The sequence below is a fragment of the Panicum virgatum genome, chromosome 6N (genome assembly GCF_016808335.1).
Source record: "Panicum virgatum strain AP13 chromosome 6N, P.virgatum_v5, whole genome shotgun sequence".
Taxonomy (NCBI): domain Eukaryota; kingdom Viridiplantae; phylum Streptophyta; class Magnoliopsida; order Poales; family Poaceae; genus Panicum; species Panicum virgatum.
In genome coordinates this window covers 17,920,545-17,940,276 of record NC_053150.1, presented here as the reverse complement: position 1 = coordinate 17,940,276, position 19,732 = coordinate 17,920,545, and the positions used below count along the sequence as shown (strand labels likewise).

Here is a 19,732-nt window from a genome sequence, read left to right as displayed (position 1 = left end):
CTGCTAAGTCCTCCGCCATCCCTCATCCATCGGCCTCCGCTCCCAGGGCCTCTGTTGCCCCTCCGCTCTCGCCACCATCCTTCCCATGTGCATCCTGCTCGTTCGCTAGAGCGCGTCTTGCACCACATCTCGCGGTCGTCCATCAGCTGGGCACGCCGTTGTCTGCGCCCCCGGCTAGTGCTACGCACTGCGGTTCCACTCCAGCGCCATTAATGCTTCATGTTCAGTGGGTGTCCACGCAGCTGCGCCGTTGTTGCTGCTGAATGAGCTCTGCGCACTCGCGTTGCTGTGCACCGCAGCAGCCGATTGTTGTACCGGCGGCCGCGGAGCTCCGGCCAGGTCTCCGAGAACGCGCGGTCCTCGGCGTCCGACATGATAGGGAGCTAAGCAGCCGCGGGACAAGCTCTGCTAGCCGCTAGAAGGTGGGTGCCGCACTTCGCCAGCCGCGGGTAGGAGCCAACGCGCTCCGGCGACCACAGGCGGCAGCAGCGCGGGCAGGAGCGAGCCGTGGTCCACCGGCCACGGGTGGGAGCGAGCAGCCCAAATGTTCATGTCAGCAGCGCGGTGGCATCTGCGAGGCGGGCTCCGGCGGCAACCGCGGAGGTGGACTCCGGCGGCCGCGCGGGCAGTTGGGAGCCGAGCATCGCCGGCCATGCTCCGCCAACAGAGAACAGACAGCGAGGAGGGGGAAAGAACAAATGCACGGGAGGGATAAGGCCAGCAGGCTAATTCCTCACAGTGCAAAGAGACAAGGCTAGGGGCAATGTGGTCTTTTCAGGGGTGTGTGAAATGAGAATGAGAAGAAAAATCAGAGAAATTGAGAAAAATGGATGAAAAACCCTTGAATCGAAAGAATTCGCGTGTGGAAGGTTATATTTCCAAAGACCTGCGAATTGAGTGTCAAATTGCGTGAGGCATGCGGATCGAGTGTCAAATATCGAAATTTCTCCTTGTGGACCTGCCAACACCGACATCGGATGCCGTGTTTAGTCTATGCCGTGTGGACCTTAGTTGTCGGCCCGATTTTGATTTTTTTATGCCGGTAACCGCGCCTCTTTAACTGCCTCTTTCCCGTTGCTTCATCTCCCTTCCATTTCGTTTTCTTTTTTCTCCCCGCCCCCCTTCTGGTTTCCTTGCGGAGAGGTGAGTACAGATGATTCGCTGGGTTTGCGGTGAGTTGGAGGTGAGTCTCTTGTTCTCGTCTCTCTATCTAGGTGTTGATTCCTCTTCTCGTTATCTGCATCTTCCCTTTTGCTTTCCCCATTCTACTTTCGTCGCGCACAAGCGATTCTGTCTTTCTATCGCTGCGTAGATGCAATTTCTTCCGCTGTTGCTTTTCTCTATTTTCGGTTGGTTTTTGCGGTGAGTTTGACCTGATTCTCTCAATCTCGTGTCTCTATTTGGCTGGTGATTGTTCTTCTCGTTATATGCGTCTACCCCTTTTTTATTTCTCCCTTTTGCTATCGCTGCGGAGAGGGGGATTCTATTGTGCTGTTGCTAACTACAGTCATTTCGCTAGAGTTGCGTTCAGTTAGATCTGATTTCTCCCTATCTCGTCTTCCTAGATGTATAACTTGGTGAGTTGGATTCGCTAGGGTTTTGTCTGTTACCGAAACTGTATCTCTAGAAATGTTCTATGTTTTGTTTCATGGTTTGTTTTATTTCTGAAATTCTTTATATGTCCATTTCATTTTTGAACAAGAATTATAGTTATATATATCATGTATATTTGTTTGCTAACTGAAAAAAGTCTTATAGTGCTACTGCCGTGTGAGTAGATTCATGTATGATGCTTGGAATAACATATTACATATACATATATGTTGCAATAATTCTGATTAAATACTCCTTTGACTTTTAGTGTATTTTTTCTCCTGTGTAACAAACCTGTTGTTGAAATTATGTTTGTTGGTTGTATTCCATAACAGATGGTTCAGAAGAGGTCCAATGTTTTTATTAATATTGATAGTTCTCAAGATTGTGATTCTGTTGAGTCTGAAGATATCTTGGAGTCAGGAGATGATAACCATAGTGATGCTTCTCATGGAATTGATGTAAGCTTTGATATTATTTTTTAATATGTTACTATGTATTATTCTCACGTACTTGCATTTTCTCTTTATGTAGTATTCTTATACTAGTGATTAAGAAAGTATCAAACGAGCTGCTTATAAGCAAGTTCTTAATGATGTGAGTATATTTTTCTTTTTTTATATATTTCTATAGTTTCAATTATTTTAATTTAGTACTTTACAGTCTTTTATTTCATTTCTAGTATGCAGAGATAAAAATTCTGAAAAGGAAGTTGGCATTGTCTCTTAGTCATGAAGTTATTTTTCTTTTCTTTTAAATTCTATGCTTTAGTATGTAGCTTGTTGCTCAACGTATAATAATTTTAGTTCTATTATTTTTTAGGGCTCGAAATCTCATTGTGTCAAGCCTAGCAAAGATGTTTTTACCAGATTTTCAGTTTCCACATTTTCATCAGTTCTTGAAGCCTTAACCCCTGAGAATAGGAAGGTTATTGAAGACTTTGGTTTTGGTTGTCTACTTCATTTTGATAGGTGTTATGTACCAAACAAGTTTGTGAAGTGGGTAGCTACACATGTTAACCACAAATCTGCTGATATTGTTTTGAATGGCAAAGTCATTTCACTTACTAAAGAATCAGTGCATTTAGTTCTTGGATTGCCAATGTCTGAGAAGTCTTTTCCTTTGGATTCATCTCTTGGGAAATCAATGCTATTGTCTAAGTTGGGTAAACAGTCCATCCCATCCATTAAATTCTTCTCTAAAAAGCTCATTGATCATGAAGTCATGTCAGATGAAGAGGTTTTCATGTGTTTCATTTTGGTGGCAATGAATAGTTTTCTCTGTTCAGACTTATCATTAATTCCTAGCCAAAAGTACTTTGGAATTTTTGAAGACATTTATAATGCTAAGGATTTGGATTGGTGTGGTTATGTTTTGGATTGGTTGCTTGATGGTGTCAAAATCTTCAATCAGGCTAAAGGTTCCAAACATTCTGAAGGAGGAACTCTTCCTGGCTGCCTTTATTATTTGGCTGTAAGTATTTTTTACCCATAGCTTTCCTATTTTTCATATCGTTTCTGCTTGTTTCTGATTTTTATTTTTAAAATTTCATTCATTTTTAGGTTTTGTACTTGGATTATGTTGATTTCGGTGCTCGTCAAATTTCTATATCTGTTCCACGCATCAGTGTTTGGAAAGGCTCGATGATTAAGGAATATGCTTAGTTTGATTTGAAATCTCCTGGCTGTTATGGGTATCATCCTCTTCTTGACATTTCTCGTACATGTTTTTCTAAGGTATCACATTTTTTTCAGACTCACTTATTCTATATTTTTTGGTTTTTTTCCTAATTCTATTTGTTTATTTCTTAAAATTATTCTTTTTCTAGGATCTAAGGTTCATTGGCAATCCTGCCTCTCTTTCTTTTGGTGATGATTTAAATGAGAAGCTTGACACCTTTGCTGGCTGCAAGCTTCCTGAACAATTGAAGAAGGATATATGCAATCTCATTCAAAATTATTGTTTCAACTGTGGCGTTTCCATTAATTTGGATGTCCACTCTGTTAATGCTCTGCCAGATAATCTGAAATCTTGCTTCTGTAAACTTATGATGCATACTTACTCCATTGATTCAAGATCACAACAGTTGGCTTTAGATCTTATAAAGCTTGTTGCTGATTCTGTTCTCGACGATGATAATAATGATGAGGAGGAGGACAATTCTCAATATGTTAATGCTGCTACTGAACTTCAGAATCCTCCTACCACTGTTGATGTTAATATAAATAATTTCGATTTTGATCCTTGCATTCGGGTCTCCAAACCTATATCTCTTGTCATATCTGATATTGATTGTGTTTCCTGCACACAAAAAAATAACTTGTCAATGTCAATAATTTGTATTTTGTTTAGTTCTGAATGTTAATTGTTGTTTCAACATTCTATCTTAGTTATACCTTTGTTGTTTCTTCAGACCTGGTTATATTTTTGGTACCCCAATCAGACATGACTCCAACTGCAAGTTCGTCCTGCAATTCAATCTTAATTATTCTTTATTTTACCTAGTTTCACAAGATTCATTCTATATCATCTAGTTCACCATGAAATAAAGAATTGGATTTATCTTACTTGCGATTTGTTTGTCAGAGAGATCAAGTTTTGGCTAACTTACTTGTGATTTATCCCTCATCTGTGCTTGTGACTTCTTACAGATTGTTCCGCTGTGATTAGTTGATCTTCCTGTCTTGCTACTTAGAATCTCTTGGTCAGGCGGCTCCTGTTCTTTGTGGTTCATCTTCCCCTTCGTGAAGGAAGGACACGCCGCCAGATCTAGCTAATACTTGGCTATCGTGTCTTGTTCGGAACAGAAAAGGTATTCCTCCTCCTCCGTTACTTCTTCATCGTGTTGTCCAAGTATGTCCTGTTGCTTGACTTCTTTAATTCTTATGTGGGTTTTGGTTTTCCTTGGCCCATTAAGTTTGAGGCCCACTTTCTTTTGATGGGCTGATTCTGTTTCAGTTTATTTTTTTTTGATTTTCTGGTTTAGTCCAGTTGGGCTTTGTCTTTTTCGGTCCATTTACTGGTTTAGTCCAGTTGGGCTGGTTTCTTTTGCACTTTATTTTCATTGGCCCTGTTCTTTGATTTTTTTTCATTTCTTTTGTTGGGCTCTGTTTCTTTTCTTTTTTATTTCTTTTGGATGGCCTTATAGTTTCATCATCTGTAGGTTATCTGTTGTTCGTACCTTCCCCATTTTTTGATTTTTTTCTTATTTTTCTATCTATAACTATTCATTTTTCATTGTTTTGAATATTTATTTTTGATTTTGGCATCTGAGTTTCTGTAATTCATAGTAATACTTTGATTTTTTTTCTTTGAAGTTTTCTTATTTTTCTATCTATAATTCTTCATTTTCTTTGTTTTCTATATTTTGTTACTTTTTTAATATTTATTTTTGATTTTGGCATCTGGGTTTCTATAATTCTTAATAATATTTTTTTCTTTGAATTTTTATTATTTTTCTATCTGTAGCTCTTCATTTTCTTTGTTTTCTATAATTTGTAACTTTTTTGAATATTTATTTTTGATTTTGGCATCTGGGTTACTGTAAGTCTTAGTAATATTTTGATTTTTTTTCTTTGAATTTTTATTATTTTCTATCTGTAGCTCTTCATTTTGGCATTTGAGTTTCTGTATTTCATAGTAAAAATTTTTTGTTTCAATTTTTCTTATTTTTCTATTTGTAACTCTTTATTTTTCTTTGTTTTCTATAATTTGTAAATTTTTTGGGTTATATTTTTGTTGTCGTTGATTTTAGATCGGATGGTTATAAATTTTAGGTGAGGAGGACTTTTGTTTCACTCAGCTTTCTGTTTGACCTATTCTGAGTGAAACAAAGGAATGAATTACCTGAGTGTTGGACTGCCTCAAATCACTCAGGTCATCGCGTCTCTGCTTCCTCGATATATTTTGTATTGTATGTTATGCCTGATGTCTGATGAGATGATCATATATGAAGCTATCTAAGTTTTTCAACTCAATTATATATTTATATATATCGATGCTCGTGTCGTGTACGTCCTGGATCGATGATCAATCTTGCAGACCGACAGAACGAATGCAACAACCGTGCAAGAGATAGATAGCTCTAGACGCATGGCCGATCCGGTGAGCATCGTGCAGGCGGTCATAGACTTGGCGCTCAAGATCAAGAATGGGGTGGAGACGGCTCGGCACAACAGGGTGGACTGCAGCAGGATCGGCGAGCTCGTGGCCACGGTGCGCCGCGTCGCGGAGGGCCTGCGGAAGACCATGCAGGAGGACGGCGGCGCGTTGGTGGGTGGCGCGCTCGACTCTCTGAAGCAGGCCCTGCAGCGCTCCTGGGGTCTCGTCGCCTACTGCCAGAGCGAGAACGCCATGCTCCGTGCCCTGCAAGCCACCGCCATCGCCGAGAAGCTGTGCCGGGTCTTGCTCGACATCTCGCTGAACCTCACCGCGGTGGTGCTCGCTAACGGCGCCTACAACACCTCCAAGCTGGCCGACATCAACAGAATCGTTGCCGCCTTGCGTGCCGACGTCGCCTACAACACCTGGATTCTCGCCAAAATTATGGAGATTGTTGCTGATCTTCCGGATGCTCACCAGCATATAGGACAACAGGTGTGTGTGTGTCTCTATATGAGTGTACACACAAACGCGCGAATTTATTTTCTGTTAATGTCAGGTGGCAAGATTGGTGAAGAGCTACAGTGATTCAACTGATGCCGATGCTAGTTCTTATCAAAATGAAAGTACAAGGGAGACAAAGGAAACAGACGGCGTTACCAAAAAAGCTATATATATATATATATATATATATATATATATATATATATATATATATATATATATATATATATATATGCTCAATTGGCCTGCCCTGCTGTTTTGGTACTCAAGTCAATGAATTACTCCCTCCTCCTACAAAAGTAAAGTTTTGGACATGGATCTATATGGCCTTGAAAACATAGCTTTGATTATACTATTTGTAAGAAATAGCGAAATAAGCATATTCTTTTATGAAACTATTCTTCAATATTGTATCATTTCCATGTATTCAAACTCAAAATATAAAAAGTAATTAGTTTATAGTGAAAAATCTTGAATAGCTAATCATGTAATCCTATTTTTAAAAAAATTGCCCTAGAATTTCATTTATTTATTTGTAATTAGAGGTAATAATAAGCCGTTGTCTCAACTTTCACTCATAGAGAGAAGAATTTGATCTTGCATATATGGATGATGGAACAGTAGACGCGAAATTAAGATTGGCTGGCATCATGAATGATGTTTAATAACGTGAGTATGAACACGTTTCCGCTGACAGTAATGTAATTAAATTTCAGGTACGCGAAACTACCAAATCCAGACCCTGGCTGCTAGTACCCATACGGACCCACAAATGGCGGCCGCCAACCCCCGCGTCTACTTCGCCATAACGGTGGGTGGCGCCCCCCCGCGGGCCGGATCGTGATGGAGCTCTACGCGAACGAGGTGCCGCGCACGGCGGAGAACTTCCGCGCGCTGTGCACGGGCGAGAAGGGCATGGGCAAGAAGGGGAAGCCGCTCCACTACAAGGGCTCCATCTTTCACCGCGTCATCCCCGACTTCATGTGCCAGGGCGGCGACTTCACCCACGGCAATGGCACCGGCGGCGAGTCCATCTACGGCGCCAAGTTTGCTGACGAGAAGTTTGTGCGCAAGCACACGGGCCCCGGGGTGCTCTCCATGGCCAACGCCGGGCCCAACACCAATAGCTCCCAGTTCTTCATCTGCACCGTGCCTACCCCATGGCTCAACGGCAAGCATGTCGTGTTCAGCAAGGTTGTGGAGGGCATGGACGTGGTCAAGGCCATCGAGAAGGTCGGGAACCGCAGCGGGTACACCACCAAGGAGGTCAAGATCGTTGACTGTGGCCAGATCTGATAGGTGTCGGGCATGCGGCTGCCCTCCATCGTTCGTCATCGCCCCTACTTCCATTGTCCCGTTCTGTTTTTTTTTTGAAAGGAACAGGAGGGCACGCCTCTACTGTGATCTATTTAAGAAAATGAATAAGAAAGTTTTTGTAAAAGAAAGACAGAGGAAAGAGACGGAGAGCGCAAGTGAAGGAAAGAAAAGTTGAGAAAAAAAGAGAGAAAGAGATTACAATAAGGAAAAAAATTTGAGCCTATGATTTAATAAAGTCATCTCAGACATGAAGTGTCTTTTGCAAATGTCTACTGAGGGATCAATATCCTTGAAGATCCAATCATTTCTCATTACCCAAATGATCCACGCCATGAGTATGATGATCTCCATATGTAAGGGCGTCTGTAACTTCTCCTTTATTTGCTTGAAGATATTTAGTAAAGGTCTGGTAGTTATAACGGATACTCCAATGGAGGCCCAGTAGGCTTTGGCAAAGTTGCAGCGTAGGAATAAGTGGGTTACTGACTCAATCTTCTGCAGAATGCAAAGATCACAAGTGTATGATTCTAGTTCCATATTTCTTCTTCTGAGTAGTTCCCTTGTGCTTAGCCTATCTCTTAACCAAAAGAACACCTTGTGTTTGTCTGTCACCTTGATTTCCAGATTGTGAGGAAGAGCGGATGTACTTCTCTGTGTCCAATAATCTCTTTGTAAGCTCTTGAGGCGGTAAAGATCGAGCTCCCCCAAGAATAGTGCCAAATGTCCTTGTCCCCTTGGGGCTGTATGCTTTATGCTGATGGTTAACTCTTGGAACTGCTAATAGGCCTGTATTGTAAACGGCACAGGAAAGTTTTGAATCAAAAGGGGGAATCCGTGTGCCTTCTTGAAGCAGCTTCCTTTGTCCTTGACAAAGGAGTAAAGTTCTGAGTATGCTAGATTTAAGGCTTGGCCATTCCATGAGTCGGTCCAAAATAAGACTGTTGTTCCATCAGCAACCTTAACACTTGCTAGCTTTTTGTAAATATCTAACAACTTTACTATATCTCTCCACCAAAATGAACCTTTCTTCTTTTGACCAGGCAAGGACCCATCATTATAGTAGGTGTTCCAGATGAGGTTGACCCAAGGTATACCCATTCTATAGTAGAATTTGTGCAGAAATTTGAGGAGAAGGGTATTGTTATGTGCAGTAAGATCGATTACTCCCATACCACCTTCGTGCTTGGGGAGGCAGACCAATGACCATGAAGCTTTAGGAGGTTTTCTGGAATTTAGGTCGGAACGTCTCCAGAGACAGTGTTTCCTATATTTGTCCAATTGCTTTATGACTCCTTTATGCAATTTCATAGAGGAGATATAGAAAACCGCCGAAGATGAGAAGACAGAGTTGACCATTTCCAGTTTTCCACCTTGTGATAGGAAGGCCGATGTACATGTTAATCTTCATTCAATTCTTCGAATTAGAGGAAGGAAGTCCTCTATGTTTGACTTTGAAATTAGTGGCAGCCCCAAATAGGTGAAAGGCAAGGCTCTTTTTTGACAGTCCAGCAGAGATGGTAACTGATCCAATTTTGCTTCAGAGATATATAGAGGAACTATTACTGATTTATTGCAATTGACTTTTAAGCCTGTTGATTGGGCAAAAGAAAGGAGAAATTCCTTTAGAAAGGTAATCTGGATGGGGTAGGCTTCCATGATGAGGAGTGTATCATCTGCGTATTGAACAATTGGAAAATTTGAGTTTGCATCCGTAGAGATTGGGAGGTTCAGTAATCCTTCAATTTTTGTATTTTTAATCATTGTTTGTAGGAGATCTGCTGCTAGGACAAAGAGGAGAGGAGATAGAGGATCTCCCTGTCTTAGACCTCTTTTACAGTGGAAGGTTTTCCCTGGCACCCCATTAAGAAGCACTGAAGAAGTACCTGAATTTAGTATGTCTTGAATCCATCCAACCCACGTGTTTCCAAAACCTTTGTGTTGTAGAATTTGGAGTATTGCTTGATGCTCCATCATGTCAAAGGCCTTCCCAAAGTCAAGTTGAGGACGATCAACTCCTTCTTGGAAGTTTTACAGATGTGCAAATATTCAAAGGCCCAGGCAAGACAGTCTTGAATAGTTCTAGTTTTAATAAAGCCATATTGTTTTCTATGTATTAATCTCATGATGACCTTCTGCAATCTTTCTGCCAGGATTTTGGTGATCAGTTTGATGGAGGAGTTCAAGAGTGAAATGGTAAAGTCTCCTACTAAGGTTGGGCAGTCCTTTTTGGGGATCAAAGTGATGTATGATCCATTAATGCTTTGGAGACATATTTCTCTGTCAAAGAAGCCAGCACACAGTTCATAAAAATCTTGAGTCAGTGACCAGCATTTTTTTCATAAATTCCCCATTGAATCCGTCAGGGTCAGGAGATTTGTTGTTGGGTAGGTTAGCAATGATTGAATCAGTTTCCTCATTAGTGAAAGGGCTTTCAAGCCAATCTAGCTCTGAGGAGGCAGAGAGCAAAGAATTCAAATCTAGATACATATGGCTGAAGTGCGATGTGCCTAGTCTTTCTTTGAAGGATTCCCAAAGTAAGTTGGCCTTGTCTTCATGTTCCAACATCTCCTGCCCATTTGTGTTTCTGAGTAAAGTGATAGTGTTTTGTCTGTGTCTGATAGTTGCATTTGCATGAAAGAATTATGTGCAGTCATCCCCAAACATGACCCATTTTATTGTTCCCCTTTGCTTCCAATATACTTTTTGCTGGTGAAGTAAGGTTTGTAGGTGGTCTTGTAGTACTGTAACATCCCTAAAATTCACTAACCGAATTCACTCGCTAAAAATTGTTTTCAAAACCTATTGCAAAATTTATCTTTTGAGCTCAACTCCTTTATCATCTAATCTCCATCATTTGCCTAATCATCATCTAATTATTATATCTTTTTTACTCCATCGAGGTAGCCAATCATCTTCCTCCTTTCCTAATCTCCCTTTAATTCCCGTCCATGCTCACATACATACCACGGCGAAGCTAAGCATGAGCAACCCATCCATAGCAACAGCAAGCTACACACATGAACATGTGATTCTTAGCAGCACACATGCTCGGGCAGCTGCTGCATGCCACCCCCCACGTGCCTCGCTCGCGCTCGCGACACACGTGCGACATGCCGGCCCGCGCGACATGACCGCACACTGCTGCCTACGGTTGTGTTTAGTTGGTGAAAAAGTGTTGTACTGAGTTGCAATAATAGAAAACGTGGAGGGCTTTTTTTACAAAGGAGCCAGAGCTCGCGTGTGACGACACGCGTCCTATTTTTACCGTGAGTTGCGGGGAGAGGAGCGGAGGGCCACTTTTAATCACTGCAATTTGCTAGGTCTCTGCCTTATTGGTATATTTATCCATATTCTACTATTGAATAAAATTATATACTAATATCCACCGGTAAAATTTAATATCATACATTTATCTATGAGTTACCAAACATGTCGGTACCTGTACGATGGGTACAATTGTCATCCCTAATTGAAAAGCTAAACGCCTGAGGCACGTGAAAAAGAAAAAATAGTGTTTGGATGAAATGAAGAAAAGGAAAAAAATAAAAGAAAATTTATGATTGTGGAACCCATATTGACAAGTGGTGAATCAACTTTACAATGAATTTGTGATATTTTCTAGTTGACCTCTTATTAAAAATTAAAATTCATCACAATATATAGTTTATGACATTTTCTACTTGATTTTAGCGACGAACAAATTATTTTCGTCACTAAGTGATATTGTCTCCTATAAAACATCATAGAATGAAATGAGAAATGACATTTTGACCAATTCATCACAAAAGGTCATATGTGTTGTAGTGGCAGCTATGGCACTTAGAACCTTTGACAATTGTGAAATTCGGAATTAAACACATGCTGGAAAGCTGAGACATCAAACCAAACGTGAATGCCAAACACTCTCGCGTCATCGCTAATGTTGCCACAAATATGGTTCACAGGCTTATAACAAAATTCAGCAAGAGAGAAGCGGAACAAGCCTCTACAATCATATCCTTTACCAACGAACTGTCCATGTTTCGACACAACAAATTTATTGGACTCTGACACTACATTAAACCCATCCTTGCATAGGACTGACCCACTGAACAGATTCTTGTTGATAGTAGGCACATGCTGCACGTTCCTCAGCTGCACGATCTTTCCCGAAGTAAACTTCAGATCTACCGTGCCAACACCATGAACATAAGCATGTGACCCGTTCCTCATCAGCATCGAGGAGTCCCGGACGGTCTGGTAAGAAGAAAACATGGAGATGTTAGCACACACATGAACATTAGCACTCGTATCAAGCCACCAACTCGTGGATTGAAAAACTGAAAGAACTGTAGGTAAATTACCGTTCCCATCTCCGGTGTTGCCCATGGTCACCATGTTGACATCTTTGGACTCATTTGCTTTCATGGCCCTGCGGTCTGCCCGATCTGGGCACTCCTTGGAGAAGTGTCCAAGCTTACCACAAGAATAACATTTTTTTTCAAAGCCTTGTTCTTCTTCTTCTTGAAGGTAGTGGTCTTGTTAGGCTTGTTGTTGTTCCCTTTGTTCCTGCCATGTGGGAACTTCTGGACCATGTTGGTGCTGGACTGGCCTTGATCTCCTTTCTCAGGTGTGTCCTTCTTCCGAGCCTTCTCCTCAACATCAAGAGTTGCTATCAAGTTTTTAACTGATATCTCCTGTCTCTTGTGTTTTAGAGTTGTGACGAAGTTCCTCCACGTGGAAGGCAACTTTGAAATGATGCAACCAGCCACAAACTTGTCGGGAATAGGACACTTAAGGAGGTCAAAATCCTTCACAATGCACTGCACCTCATGCGCCTGTGCCACCATAGAACGGTTGTTCACCATCCTGTAATCATGGAAACTCTCCATGAGGTACAGTTCATTGCCTGCATCTGTTGCATCATACTTAGCAACCAGAGCATCCCACAGCGCCTTCGCCTTTGTCTCATCAATGTACACACAGACCAAGTCATCTGACAGATTGCTAATGATACATCCCACAATGAGATTACTGCCTTCGTCGTACTTCTTCTTCTCTTCAGCAGTAAGTACGCCCACAGGCTTGCCAAGTCTCATGTCCCAGATGTGCATAGAAGTAAACCAGAGGTGAACCTTTGATTTCCAAATCTTAAGTTCACACTAGTAAACTTTTCTAGCCTTAGTAACTCAGCGAAACTAGCCATCATTAAATCAACAGATTGCCTATAATCAGGTTTTTGGATTGTTGGAAAAATAGACAACTATAAGTTTAAATTATGAACTAGATTTAACATGACGAGAATTAAACTTAGCATGCAAGACTCTAACATACTAGATAGTACGAACATCATAAATATGATCTCAGAAAACATGATTATGAACTGGATTTGATCATGAAATACATACTGAGCAGGAGCCGCCGGGAAGATGAATGATGCAGTCGGGATGACGACGGTCCTTCGAACGGAGTGCAGCAACCGGAGTTGCATACGATGGTACGCCGCAACACTCAACTTGGACGGAGAACGAGCCATGACGAAGAATACGAGCAGTCGCGCTTGGCGCTTCCCAAAAACCTGATTTGCCCTGTCCCGGTGCAGGATCACAAGAGCGAGCTATTCTGGAGACCTGCTCTCCCGTTCGCCGATGCACGCTAGCGCTCGGGATGGAGTAAACTACGAAGGTGGCGCAGCAGCGAGGAGAGGCAAAACCCTAACTCGATTAGATTGTCCTTTGGTAGAGGCCAACGGGTCAAATATATAGAAGAGCCACGACCTCGCATCGTCATCAGTTCCAAAAAATTAGGTAAAAGCCAAGTAACCAAAAACAACAAAAGGAAATGGCGCCCATGCAAGGCGAGGGGCCAGATTTCAGCGGGGCCATTCACGTGAATGTTGTGCGCCCGCGTATTTCGCCACGCCACTCCCGGCAAGGCGAGGCGAGCGAGCGAGCGCGTGGAGCTCTCCTTCTCTCCCCACACACATAGCTTGTCATACTCCACTTCAACTAGCAAGGTGAGACTAAAGGATTGCACACTAGCTCACTTCCTCATGCACTACATGGGCCTTTGAGATTTATTTGGAATTTTTGAAATTTCTGATGGGCCAAGCCCAAATTCCATCAGATTATCTATAATGTACATATCAGTTCAAGAATGGCATTCTCCTCTCTCCCCTTGGGGCGACTCCAAGGCAATCTCCTTGCTCATGGCATTTTCCATGGATTTCTCTTCTGATCTTCCTTCCCCAACTGCTGTGTGGATCAGTTCTCCTCATGGGGGAGAATTTTGATCTGTTCTCCAAATTGGATTTCTCTCATGGAAGATTTTTTCAAGAGGAAGTGCAGTCTCAACTCCACAAGTTGTTACACCATCCTTCCTCCTCTTTTGATGGATATTTCTTCCTTTTGGCCACTTTTCGTCGTTTCACCGTATGTTTAACGGAGGATTCGATCGCTTTGATGCTACAATCTTGTCTGGTGGCTCTACTCATGGTTTTCATGTCAAATATCAAAGCGATCGTCACTTTCATTTCTCTGTCTCTTGCAAATCAGTTGGTTTCAAGGTGTACAACCTGCGCCGTTTCATCGATTCTTGTTTGGATGTGTATTTTCATCTCTGGAGCAATGGTGCTCCACATTGGGAGTGTGAGACATTCTTATGGGAGCAAGTGCAAGAACGTGAATGGACTGAGGTTCAATCACGAAGGAAAAAAGATCCTCTAAAGCTACTTCAAGAACCAGACGTGTTTGGTTTGCTCCCAATTTAGTGCAATCTTCTCCTGTGAACAAGCATCAGCCATCGACATTTCATGATTTTGTTGTAATTGGTGCATTGACTATCACTGTTGCTGCTGGAACTAATTCAGTGTTTGAGAGCATTCGCCTAGATTGGCGTGGCAGTTCTTCATCTCAGTCAGATCCGGTAATCAGGAAGGTTTCAACGGATGACTCAAATTTAAATTCAAATCCAAACCTGGATTTTTCTCGTGTTTGTACACATTGTTTGGCTTTGGGTCACTCGGCCCGCTCCTGTGTCAATCACTGGCATTGCAAGTTTTGCTTCAATTACGGCCATAGAGCACGGACTTACCTTGCAAAATCCAAACCCAAATTTGTTTGGGCCCCTAAGCAGCCTGGCCCACTTGATCAAGATGGTGCAACCCAACATGCCCCTAAAGTGCCCCCCATGATTCCCGTGCAAATCTCTCGGAGAATCCGCTTACTCCTAGCGACACATCACCTTCCCAAGCTACAGTGCTTGCCGATCGCCGCCCTCCCATCTAGTCATACCACTCCACCATCGCCACTGTCGCCAATGGCGAACTTCCCTTGCAATCCTGCACACTTTGTTCCACAAGGGCTTCACGTCGATCATGGATGGCAAAGGCCGGCTCGCACTAGGGTTGCTTTGGGAGGCGAACCACCCCAGCGACACGAGCAGTTTGCCAGAGCCTGCACCACAGCAAGTACTAGAGCTTTTGCATGAGGTGGTTGATTTTCGTCAGCAAGAGTTCCCGGTGAGAGTTCTTTCTGCCTTTCCCTCCCCTTTGGGGTTAGGGCTTTATCAGTTTGAGAGTCAAGTGCAGAGGGAATGTTTGTTGGATGCCTCACCTATCCAGTTTGGCCAGTGGTTAATTAACATGCAAAAACATGATGAAGCCAGAAATCTTAGGGCCTGTGCTTACACTAGAGAGAGCTGGATCATGTTTCTTGGTTTCCCTCTTGATTATCAATTACCTGAGTTTGTCAGAGCTGCAGTCTCACCTTTTGGGCATCTTCTGAATTGGTTGGAGGGACCTAATAAATATCGGGTTTTGTCCAAATGCCTGCTTTTGTCACTTGAACGTGTACCCTGGAGCCTGGTTATCTCTCAGGGCACACTAATTCGAGGAGCTGGTAGATCCTGGTCGGTGCTAGTGTTCGTACTTAATGGTCAATTTCTTGATATTTTCCCCCAAGATGAGGATCCAGTGCCTTTTGATGGCAATCCACAACCAGCTTATGGTTTTGTGAATGATGCAAATCCAAATGCTCCTCAAGGCTGGCAACATGAGTTACATGGGGCAGCTCAATAGGTTCAAGCTGACCATAGTCTTAATGATGTACAGATGGCAGACATTCAGGATGAGTTGCAAGCTCCAGTTCATGTTGCTGACTTGCCAGAAGCTGGTTGGGATTCCTGGCCAGAAGAAAATCAAGATCATAACCAGGTTGATCAGGACAACATTCAGCAGCAAGAGTCTATTTCTTTTGATCAATCTGGGTCCAGTGCTGCTTATCTCAGGGCTTTTGGTACAGATATTGTCTTAACAGTTGAGGATGTTTTGGTTGGGAACTATGATGACCCTTTTTCTACTTCATCTTTAGAGGTTTCATCAGGTGTCACTGATGTTCATTTGCATGCTACCTTTCTGCAACTGGAAGCTTTTGTGTTTCAAAGGCTTCAGGTCAATACAGTAGCTAAGCCTCTTCATCTACCTCTGGTGCTAGACAGATTTATTTTGCCAGAGTTTCCCTCTGATAACATCCAGCACAACTCTGTCTCTGGGGTTTTAGATAATTCTCTGGCCATAGTACCTTTCGGGCTCCTGCTGAGCTTCCTACTGAGTCTGCTTCTGAGTTGCCTTCTACTGGCCAGTTTGAACAATTTGTTCCTATGGGCTCTGAATCTGTTGTCTTGGTGTCTGACATTACAGCTGAAAGGATTCCTATTCCCATGGTTCCTGGACCTGGCACCTTGGCCTCTGAAAATGCACCTGAAGGCAACTTTTGCCCTGCAACTTTGTCTGCTACTATTGATCCACCTATAGCAGCTGCCGACACTGCCTCCAATTTTTTTGACTCTGATTTAGAAAGCTCTGCTCCTGCCAAGAAGTGTCTCACTCCTCTACTGGATGTTGTTGCCACATCACATACTTTGTCTTTACCACCCAGGCCTTCAGGGAAAGTGTCTTTGCCAGCAGTGGTCTCTAAATCCAAGCTCAACAAACCTCTCACTACAGTTGCAAGCAGAAGGAGCCCAAGACTTCATAAGCCTAAGGGTTTTCATCATATTCAGCTAGCCGGCTCCGCAAGTAACTGCAGGAAATGTCAAGTGGTTGTTATTCCTTCTGCTGGGCCTTCTCTTGACAATCCACCAAAGCCATCAGATGAATCTGCTCCTGCTCCTGTCCCTTTGGAAATTCTTCAGAGCTGGGGTCTCCAGTGTGGTGTCCCTCCTAGTGAGATGACACATGATGCTCTCCTCAGGACAAGTGTGGACAATGATGAAGACACATCATAGACATTCTCCTCGGTCTCTGTCTGCTGATGGGATCTCCTTTTGGCATCTTTTGTTATTTATGTGTCTAAACTTTCATGTTTGTATCACTATGTATTCTTGCTACTCTATGTGTTTGGTTGTGAGACTCTGTTGGTTATTGCTTTCTGGCTTATATCATGAGTTCTTTTGCTCTTCCAAGTTATGCTGGTCATGGCTTGCCCCTCACCCTCATGTTGTGATCAAATGAATAATAGAAATTGGAACATATTGTGCTAGAATATCATAGGTTTAAACGCTTCTGACAAACATGATGCAGTGAGAAACAAGATTGAGGAGAGTGGTTGATCTATTATTTGTCTACAAGAGATGAAAATTCAGAATTTTGACATGCCTCTGATTAGAAAGTTCGCCCCTAGACACTTTGATAAATTTGATTTTGTGCCCTCGATTGGAGCCTCAGGGGGTATCCTACTTGTCTGGAATAGTGTTGTCTTTACTGGCCTCACCATTGACAAACAATCTTTTGGTTTAACAGTCTCTTTCACATCCTTGCTAAACTCAGATTTTTGGAAACTAACTACAGTCTATGGTCCTTGTACTGTGCCGGTTCGTTTAGATTTTGTTCTTTGGCTTCGATCACACGTGATTGACATTGATGAAAACTGGCTTTTTAGGGAATTTCAATTTCTATCGGTCTCTAGAAGACAGAAATAAGCCTGGTGGAAATATTCAGGATACCCTCATTTTTAATGATGTGATTGGTCACCTAGGCCTAGTCGAGTTGCCACTAAAGGGAAGAGCCTTCACCTGGAGTAATATGCAGTCAGACCCGCTCTTAGAACAGTTAGATTGGTTTTTCACCTCAGTTAACTAGACAATTGCCTATCCAAACACCATGGTGCTCCCTTTGGCTAAAATCACCTCAGACCACATCCCCTGTATGATTGTTATTGGCACTAATATTCCTTAAACTAATCTCTTTAGATTTGAAAATTTAGAAATGACAGAGATACAACTTCTATCCTAGCTGGCAAACTCAAAAATACAGGATATAGTCTGAAACATTAGGGCAAAGGGTTGTCCAATCTTTCTAAGCTGATCAGCATGTGCAATAAAGTCATCTTCTTCCTAGATACAGTGGAAGATTGTAGGTCTCTTTTTATCCCAGAGTGGAATTGCAGAACTATCATCAAGAATCATTTGCAGACTTTGCCAAGATATAAAAACATATATTGAAAGAAAATATTTACAACAAACAGAATTAAACTGGGGGATGAATGCACTAAGGATTTTCATGCTATGGCCATTGTTTCTTACAGAAGGAATGCTATTACTCGATTGAAGGATGACAATGGAAATTTTGTTACAGATCATGCAAGCAAAGCATCTCTCCTATTAGTTGCTTTCAGATATAGAATGGGTATTTCCCTCCAGCCCCATATGGCCTTTGATCTTCACTCTTTGATATCCTTAAATGTAGACTTGGAAAGTCTTGTTGCCCTATTACTAAAGAGGAGATAGACATCATCATTAAGCTTATTCCTGTGGATAAAGCTCCAGGCCCTGATGGCTTCAATGGCATGTTTCTGAAAAAGTGTTGGCCTCTAATCAAAGAGGATTTCTATGCTCTGTGCCAGGATTTTTTTGATTTTAATATTAATCTGGAGAACATTAATGGCTCTTACATTACTCTCATCCCAAAAGTGCCAACACCAGAAATAGTAAACAATTTTAGACTCATTTCTTTGCTTAATCGCAGCATTAAGCTTCTAACCAAAATCCTGGCTGAGAGATTGCAAAAGGTTATCTTGTTGATCTTGGATGCAAATCAATATGGCTCCATTAAATCCAGAACTATCCAAGATTGCATAGCCTGGTGCTTTGAATATATTCATCAATGCCAGCAGAGTAAAAGACCTATTATAGTGCTAAAGCTTGATTTTGCTAAAGCTTTTGACACTATAGAGCACAATGCTATCATTCAAGTGATGAGACATATGGGTTTCCCTAATAAATGGCTAGATTGGATTAATCTGATTTTCTCTTCAGTGTTCTCCTCCATACTCCTTAATGGGGTTCCAGGTAAGCAATTCAAGTGTAAGAGAGGAGTCAGGCAAGGAGATCCTCTTTCTCCCCTCTTGTTTGTTCTTGCAGCAGAGCTGCTGCAATTTGTAATCAATGATGCTTATCAAAATGGACACCTAACTATGCCTATACCTCATTCAAGTAATGATTTCCCGGTGGTCCAGTATGCTGATGACACAATTCTAATTTTGGAAGCTGATATAGCCCAAGTGCAACACCTTAAAGCTTTATTGGATACTTCTGCTGGTTCTATTGTACTAAAGGTTAATTATCACAAGTCTTCAGTTGTTCCCATCAATGTTCCAGATAATGATGTCACTGCTTTAGCTTCAGCTCTTGGCTGCCAAGTTGCTTCCATGCCCTTCACCTATCTTGGTTTACCAATGGGAACAACAAAACCAAGACTGGAAGATCTTACTCCCCTGATGGACCGAGTGGAGAGAAGACTTTCAGCCTTCTCTTCTTTTCTCTCGTCTTCTTCTCTCTCGTATTCTGGCCGACTCCAAATGTTTAACTCGGTTCTAACTCCAACAGTAACCTATGCCATGTGCTCTATAAAACTTCATGTGGGTGTGATTGATAAGCTCGTAAACAATGTCTTTGGAGGGGAAATGATGTTTCTAAGAAAGGTGGAAACTTAGCTGCTTGGTCTATGGTACAAAAACCTAAGCAAAAAGGTGGTCTAGGTGTGCTGAACTTAAGATTACAAAATGATGCTTTACTTCTGAAGTAGCTCCACAAATTTTATAGCAAACAGGACATACCATGGGTGAATCTCATCTGGAATAGATACTATAGTTCCAAGTCCCACATGCTTCTATAGAAGTCAGCTCCTTCTGGTGGAAAGACCTGTTAAGGCTAAATATTCTATATAGGGGAGTGGCAAAAT

General features: G+C 42.1%; 2 protein-coding genes and 1 pseudogene across 5 annotated transcripts; all 3 read left to right on the top strand.

Moving 5' to 3' along the window:
• The first annotated feature begins 1,082 nt into the window (after positions 1 to 1,082).
• Positions 1,083 to 4,775, top strand: LOC120677405. 4 transcript variants are annotated; one of them, XR_005676309.1, is made up of 6 exons: positions 1,083 to 1,183; positions 1,929 to 2,054; positions 2,128 to 2,190; positions 2,882 to 3,066; positions 3,156 to 3,329; positions 3,422 to 4,775. XR_005676309.1 is itself a non-coding variant. In XM_039958556.1 (5 exons), the coding sequence occupies exons 1-4, from the start codon at positions 1,154 to 1,156 to the stop codon at positions 3,255 to 3,257; spliced, it is 909 nt and encodes a 302-aa protein (XP_039814490.1). In that variant the 5' UTR covers positions 1,083 to 1,153; the 3' UTR covers positions 3,258 to 3,329; positions 3,422 to 4,775. The 4 variants fall into 4 exon arrangements, 1 of the variants encoding a protein (XP_039814490.1); XR_005676308.1 differs by having other exon boundaries at positions 2,416 to 3,066; XR_005676310.1 differs by lacking the exon at positions 2,882 to 3,066.
• A 605-nt stretch (positions 4,776 to 5,380) lies between these two features.
• Positions 5,381 to 6,614, top strand: LOC120679985. The gene is made up of 3 exons (XM_039961637.1): positions 5,381 to 6,189; positions 6,254 to 6,364; positions 6,415 to 6,614. The coding sequence occupies exons 1-3, from the start codon at positions 5,686 to 5,688 to the stop codon at positions 6,499 to 6,501; spliced, it is 702 nt and encodes a 233-aa protein (XP_039817571.1). The 5' UTR covers positions 5,381 to 5,685; the 3' UTR covers positions 6,502 to 6,614.
• Positions 6,615 to 6,955: 341 nt separating this feature from the next.
• LOC120679986 lies at positions 6,956 to 7,785 on the top strand (annotated as a pseudogene).
• Positions 7,786 to 19,732: the final 11,947 nt, after the last annotated feature.

Bases quoted from the DNA above. Each gene is read 5' to 3' on its own strand.
- LOC120679985 (XM_039961637.1), top strand. From the start codon at position 5,686: ATGGCCGATCCGGTGAGCATCGTGCAGGCGGTCATAGACTTGGCGCTC. The intron at 6,190-6,253 runs GTGTGTGTGTGT...TGTTAATGTCAG, and splicing joins ACCAGCATATAGGACAACAG to GTGGCAAGATTGGTGAAGAG. The intron at 6,365-6,414 runs ATATATATATAT...ATATATATATAT, and splicing joins ACGGCGTTACCAAAAAAGCT to ATATATATATATATATATGC.
- LOC120677405 (XM_039958556.1), top strand. From the start codon at position 1,154: ATGATTCGCTGGGTTTGCGGTGAGTTGGAG. The intron at 2,055-2,415 runs GTAAGCTTTGAT...ATTATTTTTTAG, and splicing joins ATGCTTCTCATGGAATTGAT to GGCTCGAAATCTCATTGTGT. The intron at 3,067-3,155 runs GTAAGTATTTTT...ATTCATTTTTAG, and splicing joins GCTGCCTTTATTATTTGGCT to GTTTTGTACTTGGATTATGT.